The following is a 22,010-nucleotide window of genomic DNA, read 5'->3' as shown; positions in this document are numbered from 1 at the left end:
TTGCTAACACTCAGTACCTGTGACACACTTCCTTTCTGGAGCACCGGGTCATCTCAGGCACATGTATCTCTTTGGCAGCAGACCAAGAAATCACTCAGCTGACTTTATTCTCTTATAGGAACACATGCAAGTTCTTTTCAGCTTCAAAATTCAGTCATTAGCAGTCACAAATTCTTGAGTCTTCACTATAGCCCAAAACTATACACATTGTGGTTTTCACATTTTCCCAGAGGGGAAGTACTAGAATCCAGGCCCTAAATTCTAGTGTGCAAATTTCTAATTAATGTTTTAACTATTTCTGTTTTTGGTAATAACCTTTGTTGCATGAAATTGTATAATTTTCATTATTTATATTTGAATGACACAGAGAAAGATGATAATTAGCTTAAAGAGATTAAAGGAAAAAGATAAGTATATCAACATTATCTTACACTGAGTTTTTTTGTTTTTTGTTTGTAAAAAGGAGGCCATAATCCTACAAACTGTATTGGTGACATTACATGTTTTCTCTCTGATCTTTAATGAGAAACTTGCAAACTTAGTGGTAGAGTTTGGGTTGGGCATAAATACATACATGGATGTAGTTTTGCTTTTTATCCACAATACTTTTCTTAAAATTTCTATATTTGGATAAAAAAAAAACATGTGTTGTAGAAGAAGTGTAAACTAGAGTGTGACTTTCTGTCAAGGACTGAGGGCCGCTATGTGACTTTCTATCCCATGGCAACTTTACATGTTCCACACATCACTCCATGAAGAATGTGGGCATATTGGACATACACATTTTAGTAAACTTATGCTACTTTCATTATTGCACTGATTTCATGGCATTACAGTAACTTAATAATCCAGACTGAATATTAAAACTAAGGGCATCCCAAAGGAAAGATACACACTACCTTTGTTTGAAAAGAAACAGAATTTATTAAGAAATTATATGCTGAATTATACTACAGTCTGTGAAGCTGGGACCTTTCATTTCCACAGCACAAGATAACAACTAGGAGCTTCTGGAAAACACTTGTGATGCTCAGGGATGGAGAGTTCCTTGTCATGGGAAATGGGGTGAAGGGATGTTCACACTGATGTAAATGTTTGAATCCAAAGACAAAACAATCCTTTCCTTGTTCTCACCTGCAGTGACATAAAACCTGTCCATGGGATCTCCCACCCCCGCTGAAGTATTGGATAACAACTGGGTCATTTCAGTTCAGTAAAGCAGAGAATACTGAATTCAATCAAACTGATAATCTTATAACTCTTGAATCACATCTGAAATAGTTAGATTCTTTATTAATAAAAATGATGCTTATAGAGGGCAGAAATATAACCTTTTCAAGTATTTTATCCTTATGATCTGAAGTTCTTTAAACTATAAATTAAAAATAAATTACAAAAACTAGCATATGATGTATCTTTTCTTACAGAACATTGTTGGAAATAAGCTTTCAACATAGAATTGCAATATCACCTGACTTTATATACTATCAGTGATAAAACATGCTAATCATAAAAATAGCTTTTACAAATATACATTTGTATAGTGTCTCCCTTACCATTCATAATATTCTTCACATTTTAAGACTTTTTAAGACAAAAAAATCTCCAAGCATAATTAGCAAAGGGAAATACACATTTACAATCTAAACCATAAAAATATGACAATCATACAGCTTAGAACATAGAAGAAATAAAATTTCTAAGATTCAATAATACTGTCCTTGATATTTATTTAGGTATATGTATAAATTGAACCAAAGATGTTGCTGTCCAGTAAGGAACCTCCTTTCACATTTCTGGGGGTTGTCAGAGTTTCTCTTCTCTGTTTTCATCATTCATTGATTCAGATCACTTTATCTGTAGAAACTGAGGAAAGAAAAAAAGTATTTTAAAATATAAAAATTTGTGTTTCATTATTGGTAGCATGCATATGTGTAAATTAGACTTTAAGGCTGCATCAGGAGAAGGATAAAAGAAGAATTAGATCTTTAGAGAATTCTAGGTTCTAGATCCTTTGTTGAAGGCAACACTAAGATCATTTACATTTATAACATGCTATGATTTTTTTAAAGTCCAGCTAACTTAATGCTTGAGATCAGCAATTATTTTTTAGCTGAGCTCTTGTCCAAACCAGAGCAAAAACACTTGAAATTCTAGGCTAGGGAATGATATGCGGGTTGCTCAGAAATCTTTGCTGTCTCTAACAACAGTGAATATAGAGTACTTTTCATGTAAGAGGCTTTGAACAATGCATTTCCTGACATATGAATTTGGAATAAAAAGCCAGAACAGGCCCTGATTTGAGTAACAGAATATTGGTGGCAAACAAAAAAATCTAGAAGCAAGAAGGGTCATGAAGGCCTAATGGTATAAGCACAAGCCAGAAACACCATATAGGAACCAAAATTCAATTGGTTGCAGAATTGAATTGAAAAATTGAAGATAAAGACAAAGATAAAATAATGCAAAATTTCAATAGTGGAGAAAAACGTTTATTAATCTTAGAGTCTTATCAAGTTCCAGGTCTTTCTATTTAGGTAAAAAAAATAAGTACACTTATTTTTCCATCAACTTCAAAAGGCTTCTGGAGTTCAATAAGAAATCTATGTATATATCTTAAGAGTCAAAGACACACAAATCAAAGAATCAGTGGTGATGGCAGTTGCTTTTGAGACTAACATCATACATCAGTTATCAATTTTGAAGAGCATAATATAGTGCTTTGGTTATCAATCTCACGGGAGGACTCCAAATATTGTATTTTTGTATCAGAGTTGTCAAGGAAAACATAACACAGTCAAGTATTGGGTGGAACAATGCTGACATCTTCAATACTGTGTGCTGGGCCTTTATGGCTAGCTAGTTTCCCCCAGTAATGCAGGGTATTTGGCCGATGCATATCTCGTTCTTGCTGCAGAAGGACCCCTCCCTGTACCTCATGGGGTTTGTAATACTGAAGCTGGGAACATGTCTGAGGGCCACTGATATACACATTTAAGCAGAACAAAAGAACACTATTTAGCTCAAAACAAAGAAAGATACTTTCATATAAGGTGGTAAGATTGGCATAGGCTGCATGGGCTCTGTTTTTTGGAAGGAAGTATTCCAGGCAAAAAGCCCATTTCTATGTGGCTGAGTGATGGTGAAGGCTGCCAACCATTGCTGGCTCCTATAAGTAGACAGTGAATTAGGTAACTTGACCTTTTATTGCTGTTCTGAAGCCCATGATATAAACGATGAAAAACACTAATACTGAAATTGGGGTAGTGAGAATTGTTCTGGATGTTTGCAGCTCCAGGTTTCATGCCTGGCCAAGATCTCAGGTTGAAAGGAACTCTGTAAAACTGGATGGTGTTTTCCTCATGGGTATGCAACATTCACAGTCAAGAATATGTAAATCTCAGTGATCTTAGTTAATTGGGATTCATCTTTAATTCTAGGAAGGTTTAGAATTGAATATAAAATGTTTACAAAAAGAAAAACCGGAGTACTAATATTTTTGTGTTAAGAAAAAAACATGTGAATATTGATGTACTGTAAATAATTGTATTAAGATAATTTAGTTTATTAGTATAACAGTCTTGTGATTTCAGTTTAGAATATGCAATTAAAAATTGATTGATTTGGCATTTTAATTATGATGTGTCTTTGTGTGCTCCTCTTTGAGTACAACTTGTTTGGGACTCTCTTTGCTTCCTGGACTTGTATGTCCGTTTCCTCGGCCAAATTAAGTAAGTTTTCCTCCATTATTTTTTCAAATGAGTTTGCAGTTTCTTGCTCTTCCTCTTCTCCTTCTGGCATCCCTATGTTTTAGATGTTGGCACTTCTGGAGATGTCTCAGAGTCTTCTTAAACCCTCCTCATTTTTTTGAATTCTTGTTTCTTTGTTTTGTTCTGGTTGAATGCTTATTTCTTCCTTACGTTCCAGATTGTTATTTTGAATCCTAGCTTCCTTCCCTTTGATGTTAGTTTCTCATGGACTTTTCTTTATTTCACTTAGTGCATCCTTCATTTCTTTCCTTATGCATTTGCTGTACTCAGTAATTTCCTACAAGGAGTTCCCATAAGACTATCAGCTGATTTCTCAAAAGAAACTTTGCAGGCTAGAAGCGAGTGGCAAGAAGTATTTAAAGTGATGAAAAGCCAGGACCTATAACCAAGATTACTTTACCCAGCAAAGCTATCATTTAGAATGGAAGGGCAGATAAAGTGCTTCCCAGACAAGGTAATGCTAAAGGAGTTCATCATCACCAAGCCCTTATTATATGAAATGTTAAAGGGACTTATTTAAGAAAAAGGAGATCAAAACTATGAACATTAAAATTACAACAAACTCACAACTATCAACAACTGAATCTAAAAAACAAAAAACAAACTAAGAAAACAACTAGAACAGGATCAGAATTATAGATATGGAGAACATATGGAAGATAACCTCCATATGTTCTCCATATCTACAATTCTTAGAGGGGAAAGAGGGAAAACAGGGGAAAAGGTTCAGGGATTAAGAAGCATAATTGGTAGGTACAGAACAGACAGGGGTATGTTAAGAATGGTAAAGAAAATGGAGAAGCCAAAAAACTTATATGCATGACACTTGAACATGAACCAAGGGGTGGGATTGCTGGATGGAAGGAGGTACTGGGTGGAGGGCATAAGGGGGTAAAACTGGGACAACTGTAACAGCATGATCAATAAAATATACCTAAAAATTGATTGACTTAGCTATTCAGGATATTTGTGGTTTCATACAAATTTTTAAATGCCATCTTAATTTTTATGGGGATTGCATTAAATCTGTATATCACTTTGATTAATATGCCCATTATAACTATGTTGATTTTTCCAATCCATGAACACAGAATGTCTTTCCATTTCTTTGTGTCTTATTCAATTTTTTAAATTAATGTTTTATAGTTTTCAGTGTATAGGTCCCTTACCTCCTTTGTTAATTCCCAGGTATTTTATTCCTTTTGTTGAAATCACAAAGAAATTGTTTTATTTGTTTCTTTTTCTGAAATTTCATTGTTAGTATGTATATAGAAACACAATAAATTTTTCTACAATTATTTTATATCCTGAAAGTTTACCATATTTGCTTATTGTTTCTAATTGTTTTTTTGGTGGAGTCTTTCGGGTTTTCTATATAAAGAATCATGTTGTCTGCAAAAAGTGACAATTTTACTTCTTCATTCCCAGTTGGATGCCTTTTATTTCTTTCTGTTGCCTGATTGCTCTGGCTAGAACTTTTAGTACTCTGTTGAATAACAGTGGTGAGAGTGTCTTGTTCCTGATCTTAGAGGAAAAGTTCTATTTTTTTTTTACAATTGAATATGATATTAGCTGAGGGTTTGTGACATATGGACTTTATTATGTTGAGGTATTTTACTTTTAGTTTACACACATTTTATTGAATGTTAAAAAAGGACAAAATGGGGGTATCACATTCTCTGACTTCATTATACACAAAGGGACAATAATTAAAAAAGAATGGTATTGACATAAAAACAGACACACAGACCAATGAACAGAAATGAGAGTCCAAATACGAACACATATTTATATGGGCAAATAATTTTTGATGAAGGAACCAAAATTATACAATGGAGGGGAAAAAACCTCTTTAATAAATTGTGCAGGAAAATTGGAAAGCCACATGCAAAAGAATAAAACTAGATTGCTATTTGTTACCATACACAAAAATTAACTCAAAATGAATGAAAGACCTAAAAATAATACCTAGAAGAAAAAATTGATACTAAATTTATGGGTATTGGTCTTATATTTTATGAATTTCATCTCAAAGGCAAGGGAACTAAAAGCAAAATAAATGAATAAAACTATATTAAGTTACAAAGCTTCTACATAGCAAAAAAATTATCAGCAAAACAAAAAGGCAACCAACTGTATAGGAGAAAATATTTGCAAACAACACCTATGATAAGTGGTTATTTTACAAAACATATAAAGAACTCATACAACTCAACAACAAAAAAATGCAATTAAAAAATGGGCAGAGGACCTGAACAGACACTTCTCCCAAGAGGACATACAAATGGCAAACATATATATGAAAAGATGCCCTACTTCACTAGCTATTAAGGGAATGCAAATGAAAACTATAGTGAGATAACACCTCACACCTGTTAGAATGGCTATTATGAACAAAACAAATAATAACAAGTGTTGGAGGTTGTGGAGAAAAAGAAACCCTAATTTGCTGCTGCTGGGACTGTAAGCTGATACAGCCACTATGGAAAACAACAATGTGGTTCCTCAAAAAATTAAGAACAGAGTTACCATATGACAAAGCAACCCCTCTTCTAGGTGCCTACCCCTAAAATTTGAAAACATTTATTTGAAAAATTATATGTACCTTTATGTTCATTGCAGCATTTTTCACAGTGGTCAAGACATGGAAAAAACTGAAGAACCCTTCAATAGATGATTGGATAAAGAACATATGGTACACATATAAAATGGAATACTCCATCAGCAGCCGTCCGTCTCAAGAGACGATGGTGTAGCTTCTTAAGAGTCTATCTGCACCGCCGAGAATGGCTGTGCTGTCCGACTCGGGAGTGACACGGTATCTGTCTCCTCCGGTGTTGAATCGACCTCTTACGATGACGCTGGAGTGTCCTCTCCAGTGAAGCTGAAGCTACAGAGCCTGGGCAGGGTGATATGGAGGGTCTGCTGTTGCCCATGCAGCAGACCCCCCCTCTCTTCGCAGCTGAAGGGTCCAAGGGAAAGACGGAGTCAATACAGCTTGGCTTCAGGTGCGCCGCAGGAGTTGCCGGTGTTGACTACAACGTCAAACCGCCTTAGGGACTCCGGCTCCGGATTTTCTGTCGGGGTTTACTCCCTTAGCCTTTCCCCTGAAGAGGTATGCCGCAAGGCAGCGGAGGTTTTTTGGAATCAGAGTTTTCCTTCTCTGATGTGCCCTGACTGGAAGATCGAACCAGCGACACTTAGCTCGCAGGCCGACGCTCAATCCACTGAGCCAAACCAGCCAGGGTAAGGACAGGAATACTACTCACACATAAAAAGATTAAATGCTGCCATTTATAACACCATGAATAGACCTTGAGAATATCATGCTAAATGAAATATGTCAGATGTAAAAAGTCAAGAACCATATGATTCACTCATATGTGAGATATAAAACAGCAAACAAAAAATTAACAAACAAGATAGACAAAAAATCTTATAGACACAGACAAGAGCATGGTTGTTACCAAAGGGAAAGGAGTGAGGGGAGGATGGGGAGGGTAAATGGGGCCAAATATATGGTGATGGATTGAGACTAGACTTTGGGTGGTGAGCACACAACAATATACAGATGATATATTATAGAATTGTACGCCTGAAACACATATAATGTTATTAACCAATATCACTTCAATAAAGTTAATATCAGATTATCCCCAAAATACCAAAAAAAAAAAAAAAAAAAGAATTTAGAAGGAAAAAAATTGATTGAGACATAGAATTTCAGATTTTTGAAAGATATTTTATTTTTATTTATTTTAGAGAGAGGGGAATGTAGGTAAGAAGGGAGAGGGACAGAAAAACATTGATTGGTTTGCCTTCCATACACCCCCAGACAGGGGACCTGGACCACAACCCAGGCATGTGCCCTGACTGGGAAATGAGCCAGAACCTATTAGCCTGTGGGACTGATGTCCAACCCCACTGAGCCACACTAATCAGGCAGGATTTCAGTTTTATGATTTGAAGTTTTGCATCCAAATCTTATGTTTGTGCATGATATTGGAAAGTCTAAGAAAACTTTAGGTCATCATGTTGATATATTTAACTTATTGAATTTTAAGAATTACTTTATTCTCAGAATAATTTTGTTAAGCCAGAAAAATGAAGTACTTAAAAATACAATATAAAATTTACAAACACCATTTAGAATGTTTGAATGTATTTAATGAACTAATTTGGAACAATCATTTTTTAAAGCACTTGAAGTATTTTGTAAATGTGCTATACTTATAAATAGAATCTTAATAGTAAATGGCTAACAATTTTGAGTTTCAAACTTTTACATCAAACAACTAAATATAAATCAAATATATACCTTTAATAGTTTTTCCTCCAGTCACAGGCATTGAAAAACTTAGATCCCTAGATAAGAAACTTTCATGGGTAATGCTGAGTAGATTTTGGTATTTTGATATTCTCTCTGTCAGTCTTTTTCTCTCCTTCCTTTTATCATCCCCACCTTGGTACTATACTATAGATGAGTCTGCCTGAAAAAAATTATAGCCATTGTTAATATAATAAGAATGGTTTGCATGACATCAGTGTAACCTGGCAACCAAGGAGAGTGGACAGAAAGTGCATGAGTGAACAATGACATCTTCACTGTACTATTCGGGGGGCGGGGGCAGTAGACGCCATTGGGTGAGTATGTATAATCTGTGGCCATCGCATTCAAAATGATTGAGTGAGCAGAGCAAAGAATCTGCATCAGATTTTGCATTAAGCTTGAACATTCCTCTGCAGAACTATTCAGATGATTCAGAAGGCTGCAGCTATGGGCAACTGGTGATTAGCAGCTTCATCATGACAACGCGCCCACTCATGCATCACCTCGCATGTAGTTTTTTGGTAAAACATCAAATCACCCAGGTGACTCAGCCCCCCTACAGCCCAGATTTGGCACCCTGTGACTTCTGGTTTTTCCCAAAACTAAAATCACCTTTAAAAGGGAAGAGATTTCAAACTGTCAGTGAGATTCAGGAAAATACAACAGGGAAGCTGATGGTGGTTGAAGAACTGCATGAGGTTCAAGGTGCCTCCTTTGAAGGGAACGGAGGTGTTATTGTCCTATGTACAATGTTTCTTGTACGTTGAATCCTCAATAAATGTTTCTATTTTTCATCTTACATGGCTAAATATATTCTGGACAGACCTTGTACTTCCTGATCACAAGTGTGTATTTTTAAAAATCGAACGTTATTCAAATGTGTTCTTTATGGAATTTCAGGGTCTGTCCATGTACATGAGAAGTGCAGATTAGTTTTTAAAGCACAAAGGTTTGAACTAATGGAACAAAGTAGGTGTGCTACATTTTTTGCAGCATAAAGGAAGTTTTATACATTTCCTGTACACACAGACCCCAAATTATCCATGATCAATGTGAAAATCAATACCTTAACAAATAAAATTTAACTGATAGAATAATGAGGGCATGTAACCATCAGGCCTTGTGACTTTTGGGTTTTGACTGATGATGCCTGTGTGCAGGACAGAACTAAGGCTCACTGGCTTGCAAATGTGCTCTTTCTCCAAGGCTCAGTGAGTTGTTTTCCCTACAGATGAAAGATGCTTAAAATACTATGTCCACTGTGTAGGTAAAGTTTACTAATCACTGTGTTTCTTCAGGTTAAATCATGGCAAGTTATATTAATTTAGTATATTCTTCCACCATTCTAATAATCTCAAAAGACTGTTTAGCAAATATCCATTTTGTTAAGAAGAAGACAACAGCCTACAGTTTTTTTGTGCATATTCCATTACCCCGGTATGATTTCTCTCACCTTTACTTTTGCTCCTTAATTGTAAATGATCACATAAAATTGCTCTCCTGGGAAGGAGAAAAGTAGGTTTAAAATAATTTATTGAAGTATTATTTCCTCACCCAAAGCTTCAAACAATTTGCTTGTTGTGAGTACAAAACAAAAGCGTCATGAATTTTGCCTGTCTAGAAGATATTACTAATCATATAGCTACCAGTCACCAGTCATGATTATAATTCTCCTTACCTGAAAACTGGCAAATATGTTCACCAAGCTTTTCCACAGCACTTCTAGTCCCAGGAAAGATTTGTTTGTTTCTAAGGCTCGGACCAAAGGGGGCAACTGTGATGTTCTTGCTGCCTGTTTCTCAAGAATGACAGTTACTTAAGGTGCTGATTGGTCTGGTATAATGTGAAGCTAATAATGTTTTCCTTCTCCTGAATAGAGGGTAATTTATCTCTTGGCTGTGTAGGAGCCTGGATGCTTTTAAAACAAATTTTCCTGATAATGAATGCTTTTTCAACTCTCAGTCTCTCCCATTTCTAAAACAACAACAAAACAAACCACGCATTGAGCCTGGATTTTATTGAGCTAAGTAATTTACTTCTATTTGACAAAGATAAAAAGGATAATATTAATCTACAGGGAGAGCACATTTAATTTCAAACCTCATACATTAATATATTTGAAGTTAAAAAGGTACAACAATATGAGGGAAAAACAGACCTTATTTACAGCTCTACCAAAAAAAACTTAAGACTTCTTTAAAATGTTTTTTCTAATTGAGATTTATGACTAATAAGCAACTTTAAAAGTATACATAATCTATACTTTTAGGTATCATTTATAAGAGCAAAAAAATGTGAAACAAAATATGTGTATAATACAGGTTATAGATCACCTTAAAGAAAAGCAAAGTCCTAGAAAAACAAGATGGCGGGGCAGTAAGTGGAAGCTGCACTAACTTCCTCCCAGAACTAGTCTGGATTTACAACGCAATTTTGGAGAAATCATCTGGAATAACCAACCAAACACCAGTTGGAGAGAAGTCTTATAACCACGGAGAGACAAAAAAGGCCGCTACATCACAACGTGACCGGTAGGGAGTGCGGAGATGCGGAAGGGCTGTCTGGGCTCACACGGGTGGCAGCTGAAGGGACTGAGAAACAGCTCAGCAGCCGGGGATTCCCCCTGAGAAGGGCAGGGTCTAAACCCCCAGCTGAACTTCCCAGCCTACAGCAACAGAGTGGAAAGTAAAATAGTATCCATCTGAGAAAAGCGAAAAGCCACAGGGTTTCTTGCTAGCCAGAGAGAAACAGCTGGAGAAAAAGAGCTCTTAAGCGGATCACATATGAAAATATTCTGCCCCCACTTACCCTGGGCACAAGCAGAGGAAAGACAGAGAGGACTGGAGATGCTTGGGGAGAGTTTGGTGTGGTGGCTTTGAGGGGAGAGCTGGGGAAGCAGCCGGCCGGGTCTCAGTGCTGACTCATCCCCACACTGCAGGCAGACCATTCCCGGCCAAGTGGGGTCAGCCTGAGGGGAAGCAAAGGCCCTGCCTACAGGAATTAAGCTGCCACACCCAGTCCTTAAGCCTGACGGCTAATCACAGATTGAATAGATTATCGACTAAAGGAGACAGACAAAGGCAGTAGATCCCTGGAAGTCTCCAACAGGCTGCCTAGGCCCAGACTGGTACAGGATCTGACGCCACCAGGGGCAGATCCAGGAAGTGCAGATCATTCTAAGAAGCACCAACAAACAATAAGAGTCACAAAAATGGGGAGACAGAGAAACAACCCCCCATCAAAAGGAAAGGCAGAGTCCCCAGAAAGAGTGCTAAATGAAATAGAGGGGAGCCAACTATCAGATCTGGAATTGAAAGCATGTATTATAGAGAAGCTCAATGAGCTCAGCGGAAACTACAAAGAACTCCAGAAAAACTACAGTGAACTCCAGAAGAACTATAAGGAACTTAGTGAGAATTATACCAGCATCAAAAAGGACATGGAATCTATCAATAAGAGCCAGGAGGAAATGAAGAATACGATCTCTGAATTGAAGAACACAGTAGAAGGAATTAAAAACAGGCTAGAGGAAGCAGAAAATCGGATCAGCGAGCTGGAGGACAATGTAGACAAAATCTCACAGACAGTGCAACAAAATGAAAAAAGGCTGAACAAGACTGAAGAGGCTCTAAGACAGCTGCAGGACAACATGAAACGTAATAATATCCGTATCATAGGAATTCCAGAAGGAGAAGAAGAAGAGCAAGGGATAGAAAACCTCTTTGAAAAACTAATGACAGAAAACTTCCCTAACATGAAGAGAGAAAGAATCATGCAAGTCCAGGAAGCACAGAGGGTCCCAATGAAGATGAACCCCAACAGGCCCACTTCAAGACACATCATAATTAAAATGGCAACATTCAAAGACAAAGAGAGAATCCTAAAAGCAGCAAGAGAGAAACAACTAATAACATACAAGGGAGCTCCAATAAGGCTATCATCAGATTTCTCAGCAGAAACACTACAAGCCAGAAGGGAATGGCAAAATATATTCCAAGTAATGAAAAACAAAGGCCTACAACCAAGAATACTCTACCCAGCAAGGCTCTCATTCAAAATGGAAGGTGAAATAAGGAGTTTCCAAGACAAAAGAAGGTTAAAAGAATACATCTCCACCAAACCAGTATTGCAAGAGATGCTAAAGGGTCTGCTTTAAGAAGATGAAGAAACAGAGAGAGACAGAAAGTTAAACTATGTCTGTGGCATTATCAAAGATGTTTAATTTACAGGCAAGAAGAATGTCAAATGCCTTGCAACTGGATGACTTTCCGATAAGACAGTCCTACAGATCTATAAACTTGTGTGTGGGTTATGTTACATAAATTAACATGTGTTTTCTGTTTTCAAAGGGCATAAGCCTACGATCTCATTACCTGAGTGATTGTCTGTACATATAGGCCTCACTTAATCCTGTCTGCATTGCTGCCTCCTGAGACTCAATGGTTTGGCTGAACTAAGTGGCTGGGTTGGTGAAGAACGGGTCGTCTGTGGGCTTCTCTTTAAAACTGGTTTCTCTTTTCTAGCGTAATGGCTTGGACAGAAAGAGCCCAGAGGTCTGAGAGGGGGGAAACCTAAAATATTTCCCTCAGTCCAAACTAAGTATAATGGGCAAAAGGGTTTTGGACAGGTGAGAAGTGCCTGGCATACCTTCCTCTAAAGAAGCCCTTCTTTTCCCTAATGTGGGACATTGAAAAATTAATACCTGTCTTTTGTCATCTAGTGGTTATGGATTGAATGATGTCCTTTAACCCTGTTGCCCCCAGAACACAACAAGGATGCCAGCCTGTTAAACCAAGCATGCCATTGTCCAGAGACAGCCAACCAACCTGGAGTCTGCACGATCCTTCCCCTTGTGGGAAGGCCACCCTCCCCTCCACACACCCACTCTTATTAGGGATTTCTTGACCCAAGGGTAGGTAGGACGACGACCATGTCCAGCTTGAAGCAACTAGAGGAGCTCGAGACCTTCGTCCATTGTCCTTTATAAGATTGTAAAGGGTCTTAAGTCTGAGAGGGAGGGATTGTTATTTTTTATTGTTAAAATATTTAACTAATTAATTAATTATTTTTTTAAAAAAAGAAGAAGAATATATGAAAGGGTGAGCCATGGGCATGGACTTGGGGAGGGGATTGTCGGGGAAGGGGGGTGCTGGGCGGAGGGGAGCAAAGGGGAAAAAATTGGAACTATTGTAACAATATAATCAATAAAATATACTTAAAAAAAAAAGAAAAGAAAAGTCTTATCAGCAGGAATTATCTGTATTTGTTGTTCCCACTGTTGACCTTAAACACATAGACAGCCAAATATTTCTCCAGCAAAATTGGTTCATTTGGGAACAACAAAGATTTACAGTTAGGGTCATGTGGTTTGATGGTGAATCAGGCAAGAATCCAGAAAAACAAGAGAGGAAACTCATTTTTAGAGGGAAAGGGTAAGTTGGGAGGGCTATTTCAGCTGAGTTTAGCAAGTTGGACTTTGATCCAAGTAAGGCCTGGCAGCCCCCACCACAGGCCCTCCCAACTCCAATATATATGACATTTCTGTTTATTAATTTTTATATTACTGATCATGTTTACTCAGTAATTGTTCAGCTATTCAGTTTTTATAAACAATATGAATACTTCTGACTTAAAAAAGAACAGTCATTACAAATAAGACACCATTCAATCCAAATATACAGAATTGCAGCGACTGCTATGATTACAACTTAAAGCTTACCTTCTATTAATAAGTTCTTGGGACCAAAATTCCATTCTATGTTTAGACTAAAAGACTCATATTACAAAAACTGTGATGGAATAAAAACCAAGATGGCTAGTGACTTACTGGAATGGCAACAAATGAAGGCTTCATTGTATAGTTCTTGGTGGCTTTGATGGCCATTTGGAGTATGGGAGGAGGGGACGGACAACAAAGGAGAAGACAAAAGTGTAAGAAGCCCTGGGGTGTCTACTGAGATTTTAACTCTAAAATCAAGACCTAAATGACCAGAGCATAAAATGAACTATGGCACTAAGAGAGGTTGAAGTTTTCTGGGTCTTTAAGATTTAACTGGAACATTACAGAAGCCCTGGCTTGATTATCTCAAGGGAGACAGAACTCAACTACACAGACTCTATTTGTAGATAGTCATGGTTAGAAAATAATTTACCACCTGGAATCTAAACACTGCTAAATGTCTGAATTATATAAATTGAGTCAAAACCTAGAGCATGTGCATACAAGCCAGGAAGCCTGGCAGAATTTGGGAGACATGGAAGTACCAGGGGCATCCTGTCTTTGGGACATGAATTCAGGTCAGTGCTCCTAAGATGGTGAGAGAGAAGAAGGCAGTCAGTCATCAAGTCCAGGGGAAGTGGATTGCTGTTAGAACATTGAAGCAGGAATATGAAGAATAAGACTTCGTTGTTTTGACTTATTTATTTGTATTTGGGGAGGGGGTCCCATTTGTTTCCAGGAATAAAGCAGGATCAAGTTATTAGAATAAACCTATAATAATTGTAATAAGCTTGCAGCAAGAGAACAGCAAGAATGTCTTAGAGTCCAAGGCACCTGAATTGCTTAGCTTAGGCTCCTTTAATTGACTCTAAATTTAGATTGGGTTTGGGTTATTCCTAGAATCTGGGCTAAGACTGTGGGCATGGGTCACAATCATTACAATAACTCTTATTGGCATAGTATGTGGAAATTTTAAAAACACTTTATATATATATTCTCATTGATTTTCATTGGAAACCGATGAAGCAGGTGGTTGGGTAAGAGTAATCCTCATATTATTCATTAATTCTCAGATCATAAAGTGTCATGACTAAATCCAACCCAGGCTGCTCTATTGAAGACAAATGTTTTTCCTAATATTCTCTTCTGCCCAGTTGTGGAAAGGAGAACAATTAGGGAGGCAGACTGGGCCCAGCAGTAACTCTAACACAGATGAATTCATCTGGGATGTGAAAATGTTAATATATAGCTGCCTGATGATGAGTGGGAGGAGAGATGTGGAATTACTGGGGCCCTGTGAGGATTTTCAAATGACTTATTGCCTGCCTTCCCTGATTTATAGCGGAAGTGTTTAAATTTTTTAAAACTCCTCACTCAAGGATTTATTTTTATTGATTTAGGAAAGATAGAGAGAGAAAGAAAGAAAAAAACCAATGTGAGAGAGACATTGATCAGTTGCTTCCTGTACAGGCCCCAACCAGGAATCGAACCCACAAACTTTTGTTATATAGGATGACATGCCAACCATCTAAGCCACCTAGCCAGGGCAAGGATTTATTTTTATTGGTTTAGGAAAGATAGAGAGAGAAAGAAAGAAAAAAACCAGTGTGAGAGAGACATTGATCAGTTGCTTCCTGTACAGGCCCCAACCAGGAATCGAACCCACAAACTTTTGTTATATAGGATGACGTGCCAACCATCTAAGCCACCTAGCCAGGGCAGAAGTGGCTGAATCTTTTCAAAAATTCTATCTTAAACTAATTCAAAACCATTTTAATTAAAACTTGTTTTAAGGATCTGTCTAAAGGAGACCTTTTATGTTGTAAAAATGCATTTAATTAAGAAAAAAATTAACTTTAGAGTAAAACTATCTAAAGTAATGGTACATAATTTTATTTAAAATGTCTGTATAAGAATTTAATTCATTTAATACTAAAAGAATTTAATGACATTGGCCAATTATGTGATTACTAGAACTTGCATGTTTTGTTACACATACATTAACATTTTAAGGGTTTTTTTTCCCCAAATTATTCCTTGATACTCTTTTGAAGATAATTATAACCGTGTTTGAGGGTTTGGGGCTCACTGACAATCATTTGACTAATTGAATTGGTAAGTTATAGTAATTGCATTTGGTGCATAACATGTTTTATTAACCATTGATTTCTGCTTCACCATGCTAATTATACCAGGTGGCAAAAAAGTAGGTTTATAGTTGTGAGTACTCAAAACAGAGTTTATTCTTGCATTGTTGTTTATTAATTATTCTATTATGTTCCATGCAAACAACTGTACACCTACTTTTACCCATCCCTGTATAATTCTAGCAATCTTTAGTTACTCTTATTGCTGGAAATGATAATGATAATTTTCAGATAATACTCTAAATTGCTTAAGTTAATTCCAGCACTAGAAATCAAATGATTAATGCTAAGATTATTATGAACTTTAAAATTTTACCCATTTTAACGCTTTGCACAGTTCTCTGGGTAATTAGTTTTGCAATTAAAAAAAGAAATACTTTAAACATCACTTTTTAGCTAACAGAAGAATGTGACTTAGAGTTGATTTAGAAGTTTAATTTAAAAAGCACTTGGAAATTTTACAGGTAATTCTTGATCATTCAGAATTGCTGGGGAGAGGTGATCATGGCTATTTAGAAATTCTAATTTAATTTAAGTTAATTTACTGTATGTATCAAAAATTGGGATATAATAAAATAGTTTCAACTTTAAAATTGAATAAAATTAATTTGAGAGAACAAATAAAATAGTCAAGTGAAGAAATTAATATGTTATTATTCTATTAATAAACCCTTGTTTTTTATCAGTATATTTGAGAAATATTGTTAATTTCAAAAATTATTAAAGCTTAATACTTTGGAATATTATTAAAAGATTGTAAGCACTCAAATCATGCTGGATATAATAGAATCCTGGAGGATTCAAAAGAGATTTCAGAGTCTTGTATTCCCTTAGATTTTTATGATTGTAAAAGAATCCTAGAATTGTAACAGATGCCTACGAAATTGAAAATTAGATGCTCTCTGTCTTATATATGACTGATTCTGTCATATCCTTTAGTGGTTACTTTTGAAATAAATATTTTGAAATATATTTCGGGCAAAGTGGAAATAGAAGGAACATACCTCAACATAATAAAAGTCATATATGACAAAACCACAGCCAACATCATACTCAATGGGAAAAAACTAAAAGTGTTTCGTTTATGATCAGGAACAAGATAGGGATGTCCATTTTTAGCACTCTTATTCAACATAGTGCTGGAAGTCCAAGCTACAAAAATCAGACAAAAAGAAGAAATAAAAGTCATCCAAATTGGAAAGAAATAAGTAAAACTGTTAGTTTTTTGCAGGTGACATGATCCTGTATATAGAAAACCCTAAAGACGCCAGCAAAAATACTACTAGAACAGATAAATGAATTCAGTAAAGTAGCAGAATACAAAATTAATATTCAGAAATTGATGACATTTTACATACCAATAATGTACTACCAGAAAGAGAAACTAAGAAACAATCCCATTTACAACAGAAAAAATAAAAAGATACGTAGTAATAAATTTAACCAAGGAGGAAAAAGATCTGTACTTGGAAAACTATAGGACATTGAAGAAAGTAATTGAAGAAGAATCAAATAAGTGGAGGTATATACCATGTTCACGGATTGGAAGAATTAACATCATTAAAATGTTCATATTATGTAAAGCAATCTTTACAGTCAACATAATACCTATTAAAATACCAAGAGCATATCTCACAGAACCAGAAAAAATATTCCAAAAATTTATACAAAACTACAAAAAAACCTAAATAGCCTCAGCAATCTTGAGAAAGAAGAACAAAACTAGAGGTATTACTTGCTATCAAACTATAATGCAAGGCCATCATAATCAAAATAGTCGTCGTCGTCGGCAGCCGTCCGTCTCGAGAGACGATGGTGTAGCTTCTTAAGAGTCTATCTGCACCGCCGAGAATGGCTGTGCAGTCCGACTCGGGAGTGACATCGTATCTGTCTCCTCCCGTGTTGAATCGACATCTTGCGATGACGCTGAAGCTACAGAGCCTGGGCAGGGTGATATGGAGGGTCTGCTGTTGCCCATGCAGCAGACCCCCCCTCTCTTCGCAGCTGAAGGGTCCAAGGGAAAGACGGAGTCAATACAGCTTGGCTTCAGGTGCGCCGCAGGAGTTGCCGGTGTTGACTACAACGTCAAACCGCCTTAGGGACTCCGGCTCCGGATTTTCTGTCAGGGTTTACTCCCTTAGCCTTTCCCCTGAAGAGGTATGCCGCAAGGCAGCGGAGGTTTTTTGGAGTCAGAGTTTTCCTTCTCTGAATAATCAAAATAGTATGGTATTGGTATAAAAAAAAAAAAAAAAAAAAAAAAAAAAAAAACAGGTATATAGATCCATGGAACAGAACAGAGAACCCAGAAGTAAACCCATGCCTTTATAACCATTTAATATTTGACAGAGGGGGTAAGAACATACAATGGGGTAAAGACAGTCTATTAAATAAATGGTATTGGGAAAAATCAGACAAATACCTACAAAAAAATGAAACTAGAATGCCTCCTCACACCATGGACAAGAATAAACTCAAAATGGATTAAAGACTTAAATGTAAGACTTGAACCATAAAAGTGCTAGAATAAAACATAGGCAGTAAAATCTTGGACATTTCTCACAGCAATATTTTTTTCTGTTACATCTTCTGAGGCAAGAGAAACAAAAGAAAAAATAAACAAATGGTACTACATCAAACTAAAAGTCTTTGCATATAAAAGGAAACCATCAGAGATCCAAGATGGTGGAAGAGTAAGTGGAAGCTACACTAACCTCCTCCCAGGACTAGTCTGGATTTACAACTTAATTTTGGAGAAATCATCTGGAATAACCAACTGAACACTAGCTGGAGAGAAGTCTTATAACCATGGAGAGACAGAAAAGGCTGCTACATCACAACGTGACCAGTAGGGAGTGCAGAGATGTGGAAGGGCTGGCTGGGCCCCCACGGGTGGCAGCTGAAGAGACTGAGAAACAGCTCAGTAGTTGGGGGCTCCTTCTGAGAAGGGCAGGGTCTAAACTCCCAGCTGGGCTTCCCAGCCTAGAACAACAGAGTGGAAAGTAAAGTAGTATCCAGCATGTATAAATGACCCACAGACATGGACAACTGGATGGGGACTAAATGTGGGAGAAGGGGGGGCAGGGTGCGGGGAAGCAAGAGGGGAAAAAAGTGGGACAACTGTAATGGAAAAACAAAAAAATTTTAGTGGGGGGGGATAAAAATATAAAGAATGGAAATGCAAGTTCAGTGAATATAAGAAAGACAAGGATTTTCATTCACATTGTATATTTTTGTCCCTATCTGATCCCCCCAGAGTTTGGCATTCTAAAGAAGTAAGTAATGACATAAGGTTCTTTGCATAAAACTAATAAGACCAGTTGTTAATAGAGGTTTTTTGACTAAGACTTTGACTGGAATGTCATACCTAAAGGAGACATGCTTAGGCTCTGGTTGTTACCGAAAAGCCCTGAGAAACTGGGAATGACTTTTGAAGGTAATAAAAGCCCATGAGATAAAAGGCCTGGTACTTTGGTTGGATGTGCGGTCCATGGCAGTCTTTCCAGGGAAGGAATGAAGGTTGTTTTCCTGAAAGATGTCTAGAAGGGACCTTAAGGCACAATTGAAAACCTGGAGGACTTGGAAAAGACAGGTGTTTACAGGCAAGGCTGAATGGCAGGTATGTGGTTTTGTTTCTGTGGTCACCCTAAATATTCCTTGAGTAAATTCCAGAAAGCAGAACTAAAGATCATAAGTGATCACTTTCTGCTCTTGTTGTATTTATGCAAATGAACAGGATAAATTAAAAATGGACTTAATGCAGTCTCTTTAATGACAAGGAGGGTAGTCCTAGGGAGAAAAATCGTGATTCAAGGAAAATCACAATACTCAGTGGTAGACTATAAAGTAGTGCAGCAAACCATCTTTAAAGTTTCTTTTCATTTAGAATATGTTTTCATTTGAAAGTTAAACTATGTCTGTGGTATTATCAAAGATATTTAATTTACAGGCAAGAAGAATGTCAAATGCCTTGCAACTGGATGTCTTTCCGATAAGACAGTCTTACAGATTTAGAGACTTGTTTGTGGATTATGTATTATAAATTAACATGTGTTTCCTGTTTTCAAAGGGCATAAGCCTATGATCTCATTACCTAAGTGATTGTCTGTATATATAGGCCTCACTTAATCCTGTCTGCATCACTGTCTCCTGAGACTTAACGGTTTGGCTGAACTAAGTGGCTGGGTTGGTGAAGTATGAGGTGGTCTGTGGGCTTCACTTTAAAACTGGTTTCTCTTTTCTATCCTAATGGCTTGGACAGAAAGGGCCCAGAGGTCTGAGAGGGGGGAAACCTAAAATATTTCCCTCAACCCAAGCTAAGTATAATGGGCAAAAGGGTTTTGGACAGGTGAGATGTACCTGGCATACCTTCCTCCAAAGAAGCCCTTCTTTTCCCTAATGTGGGACATTGAAAAATTAATACCTGCCTTTTGTCATCTAGTGGTTATGGATTGAATTATGTCTTTTAACCCTGTTGCCAAATCTGTTGCCCCAAGAATACAACAAGGATGCCAGTCTGTTAAATCAAGCATGCTGTTTTGTCCAGGGACAGCCAACTGACCTGGAGTCTGCAAGATCCTTTCCCATGTGGAAAGGCCACCCTCCCTTCCACACCCCCACTCTTATTAGGGATTTCTGGACCCAAGGGTAGGTAGGACGATGACCATGTCCAGCTTGAAGCAGCTAGAGGAGCTCGAGACCTTCGCCCATTGTGTTTCATAAGATTATAAAGCATCTTCAGTCTGACAGGGAGGGATTGTTATTTTTCATTGTTAAAATCATTTATTTATTTATTTAAAAAAAGAAGAATATATGAAAGGGTGAGGCAGAAGAGCTTGTATGTATGACCCATGAGCATGGACTTTGGCGGGGGACTGTTGGGAGAGTGGGCTATTGGGCAGAGGGGAGCAAAGGGGAAAAATTGGAACTATTGTAACAATATGATCAATAAAATATACTTAATAAAAAGGAAACCATCAACAAAATAAAAAGAAAACCCACTGAATGGGAGAACATATTCACCAATGATACATCTAATAAGGAATTTATTTCCAAAATTTATAAAGACCTAAACTCAACACCAAGAAAACAAACAATCCAATTAAAAAATGAGAATAGGACCTAAATAGACACTTTTCCAAAGAGGACATACAGATGGCCAATAGACATATTAAATGATGCTCAGCAGCACTAATCATCAGAGAAATGTAAATTAAAACCACTATGAGGTATTACTGTTACGGAAACAGGGGAGTCGAAAAACAAACCCCAGAGTTTGTGGCTGGGAGATAGGGAAAAGGAAGCAGCTTTCAGGATGCCCTTGCATGCCTGGAGCTAGTGGCTGGAAACATTGTTGCACAAAGATCCGCTTTACTTCCAAGGCTCAGGAAAATGGGAGGGGACTTGGACTGTGGACTGGTATGAAGGAGCCTACAGAGCCTGCGTAAGGTTCTGTGAATGGTCAGAACTGTTTGCAACACCCACTGCGGGAGAGGACGCAGTGAGGGATAGATAAGCAGCTGCGGACATTTTAGCTCTCTCTGGCTCTCTGGGGCTCTGGGTCTCGGGCTCACGTTCTCTCTGGCTGCCTGGTGCCCTGGGTCTCGTGGGCTCCCTCCAGGTGGCTTGGAGGAGCAGGGGTCTCCAGGCTGCTTAAAGAAGAAGCTCTCTCCATGCGGTTTTGAGAAGGAGAGGAGATCCATGTGGTTTACATGGATCTGCATGAGAGTTGGAGAGCACCACAGCACAGAGAGGACCTCCCCAATCAGAATTAAGTGATTGGAAGCTACTGGTAAAGCTGAACTGTGTCTAGGAAGTAGGGAAACGGTGTTTCTGACTTTCCTAAGACTGGCCAGGTCTGGGAGGGGGAGGTAGAACTATGTGCAAATAAACAATTCTTTTTCTTTTCACTAAACTCTGGTATTAAGGGTTACAATTCTGGCGGCAGGCAATTGGGTCCCTAACCAAACAGCCCGTGGGTTCTGTTTCAATCGGAGCAGCCCCGGGGTTCTGTTACATTACCTCATACCTGTAAGAATGGCCATCAT

The 22,010-nt window shown here is 37.5% G+C and overlaps 1 protein-coding gene across 4 annotated transcripts in view; it reads right to left on the bottom strand.

Annotated features, from left to right (window-relative positions):
* Positions 1–906: 906 nt before the first annotated feature.
* Positions 907–22,010, bottom strand: part of RALYL (RALY RNA binding protein like) — an 878,997-nt gene continuing 857,893 nt past the window's right edge. For all 4 annotated transcript variants that reach the window (XM_090282912.1, XM_090282913.1, XM_090282909.1 and 1 more), the window contains one exon: positions 907–1,866. In XM_090282912.1, coding sequence (XP_090139038.1) covers positions 1,849–1,866 — 18 coding nt within the window. In that variant the 3' untranslated portion in view covers positions 907–1,848. The remainder of the gene's footprint in view (positions 1,867–22,010) is intronic.

Source organism: Furipterus horrens, unplaced genomic scaffold (genome assembly GCF_987537825.1).
Source record: "Furipterus horrens unplaced genomic scaffold, mFurHor1.1.pri manual_scaffold_7, whole genome shotgun sequence".
NCBI classification, from domain to species: domain Eukaryota; kingdom Metazoa; phylum Chordata; class Mammalia; order Chiroptera; family Furipteridae; genus Furipterus; species Furipterus horrens.
The sequence above is the reverse complement of the archived record's forward strand: the minus strand, read 5'-3'. Positions and strand labels throughout refer to the sequence as shown.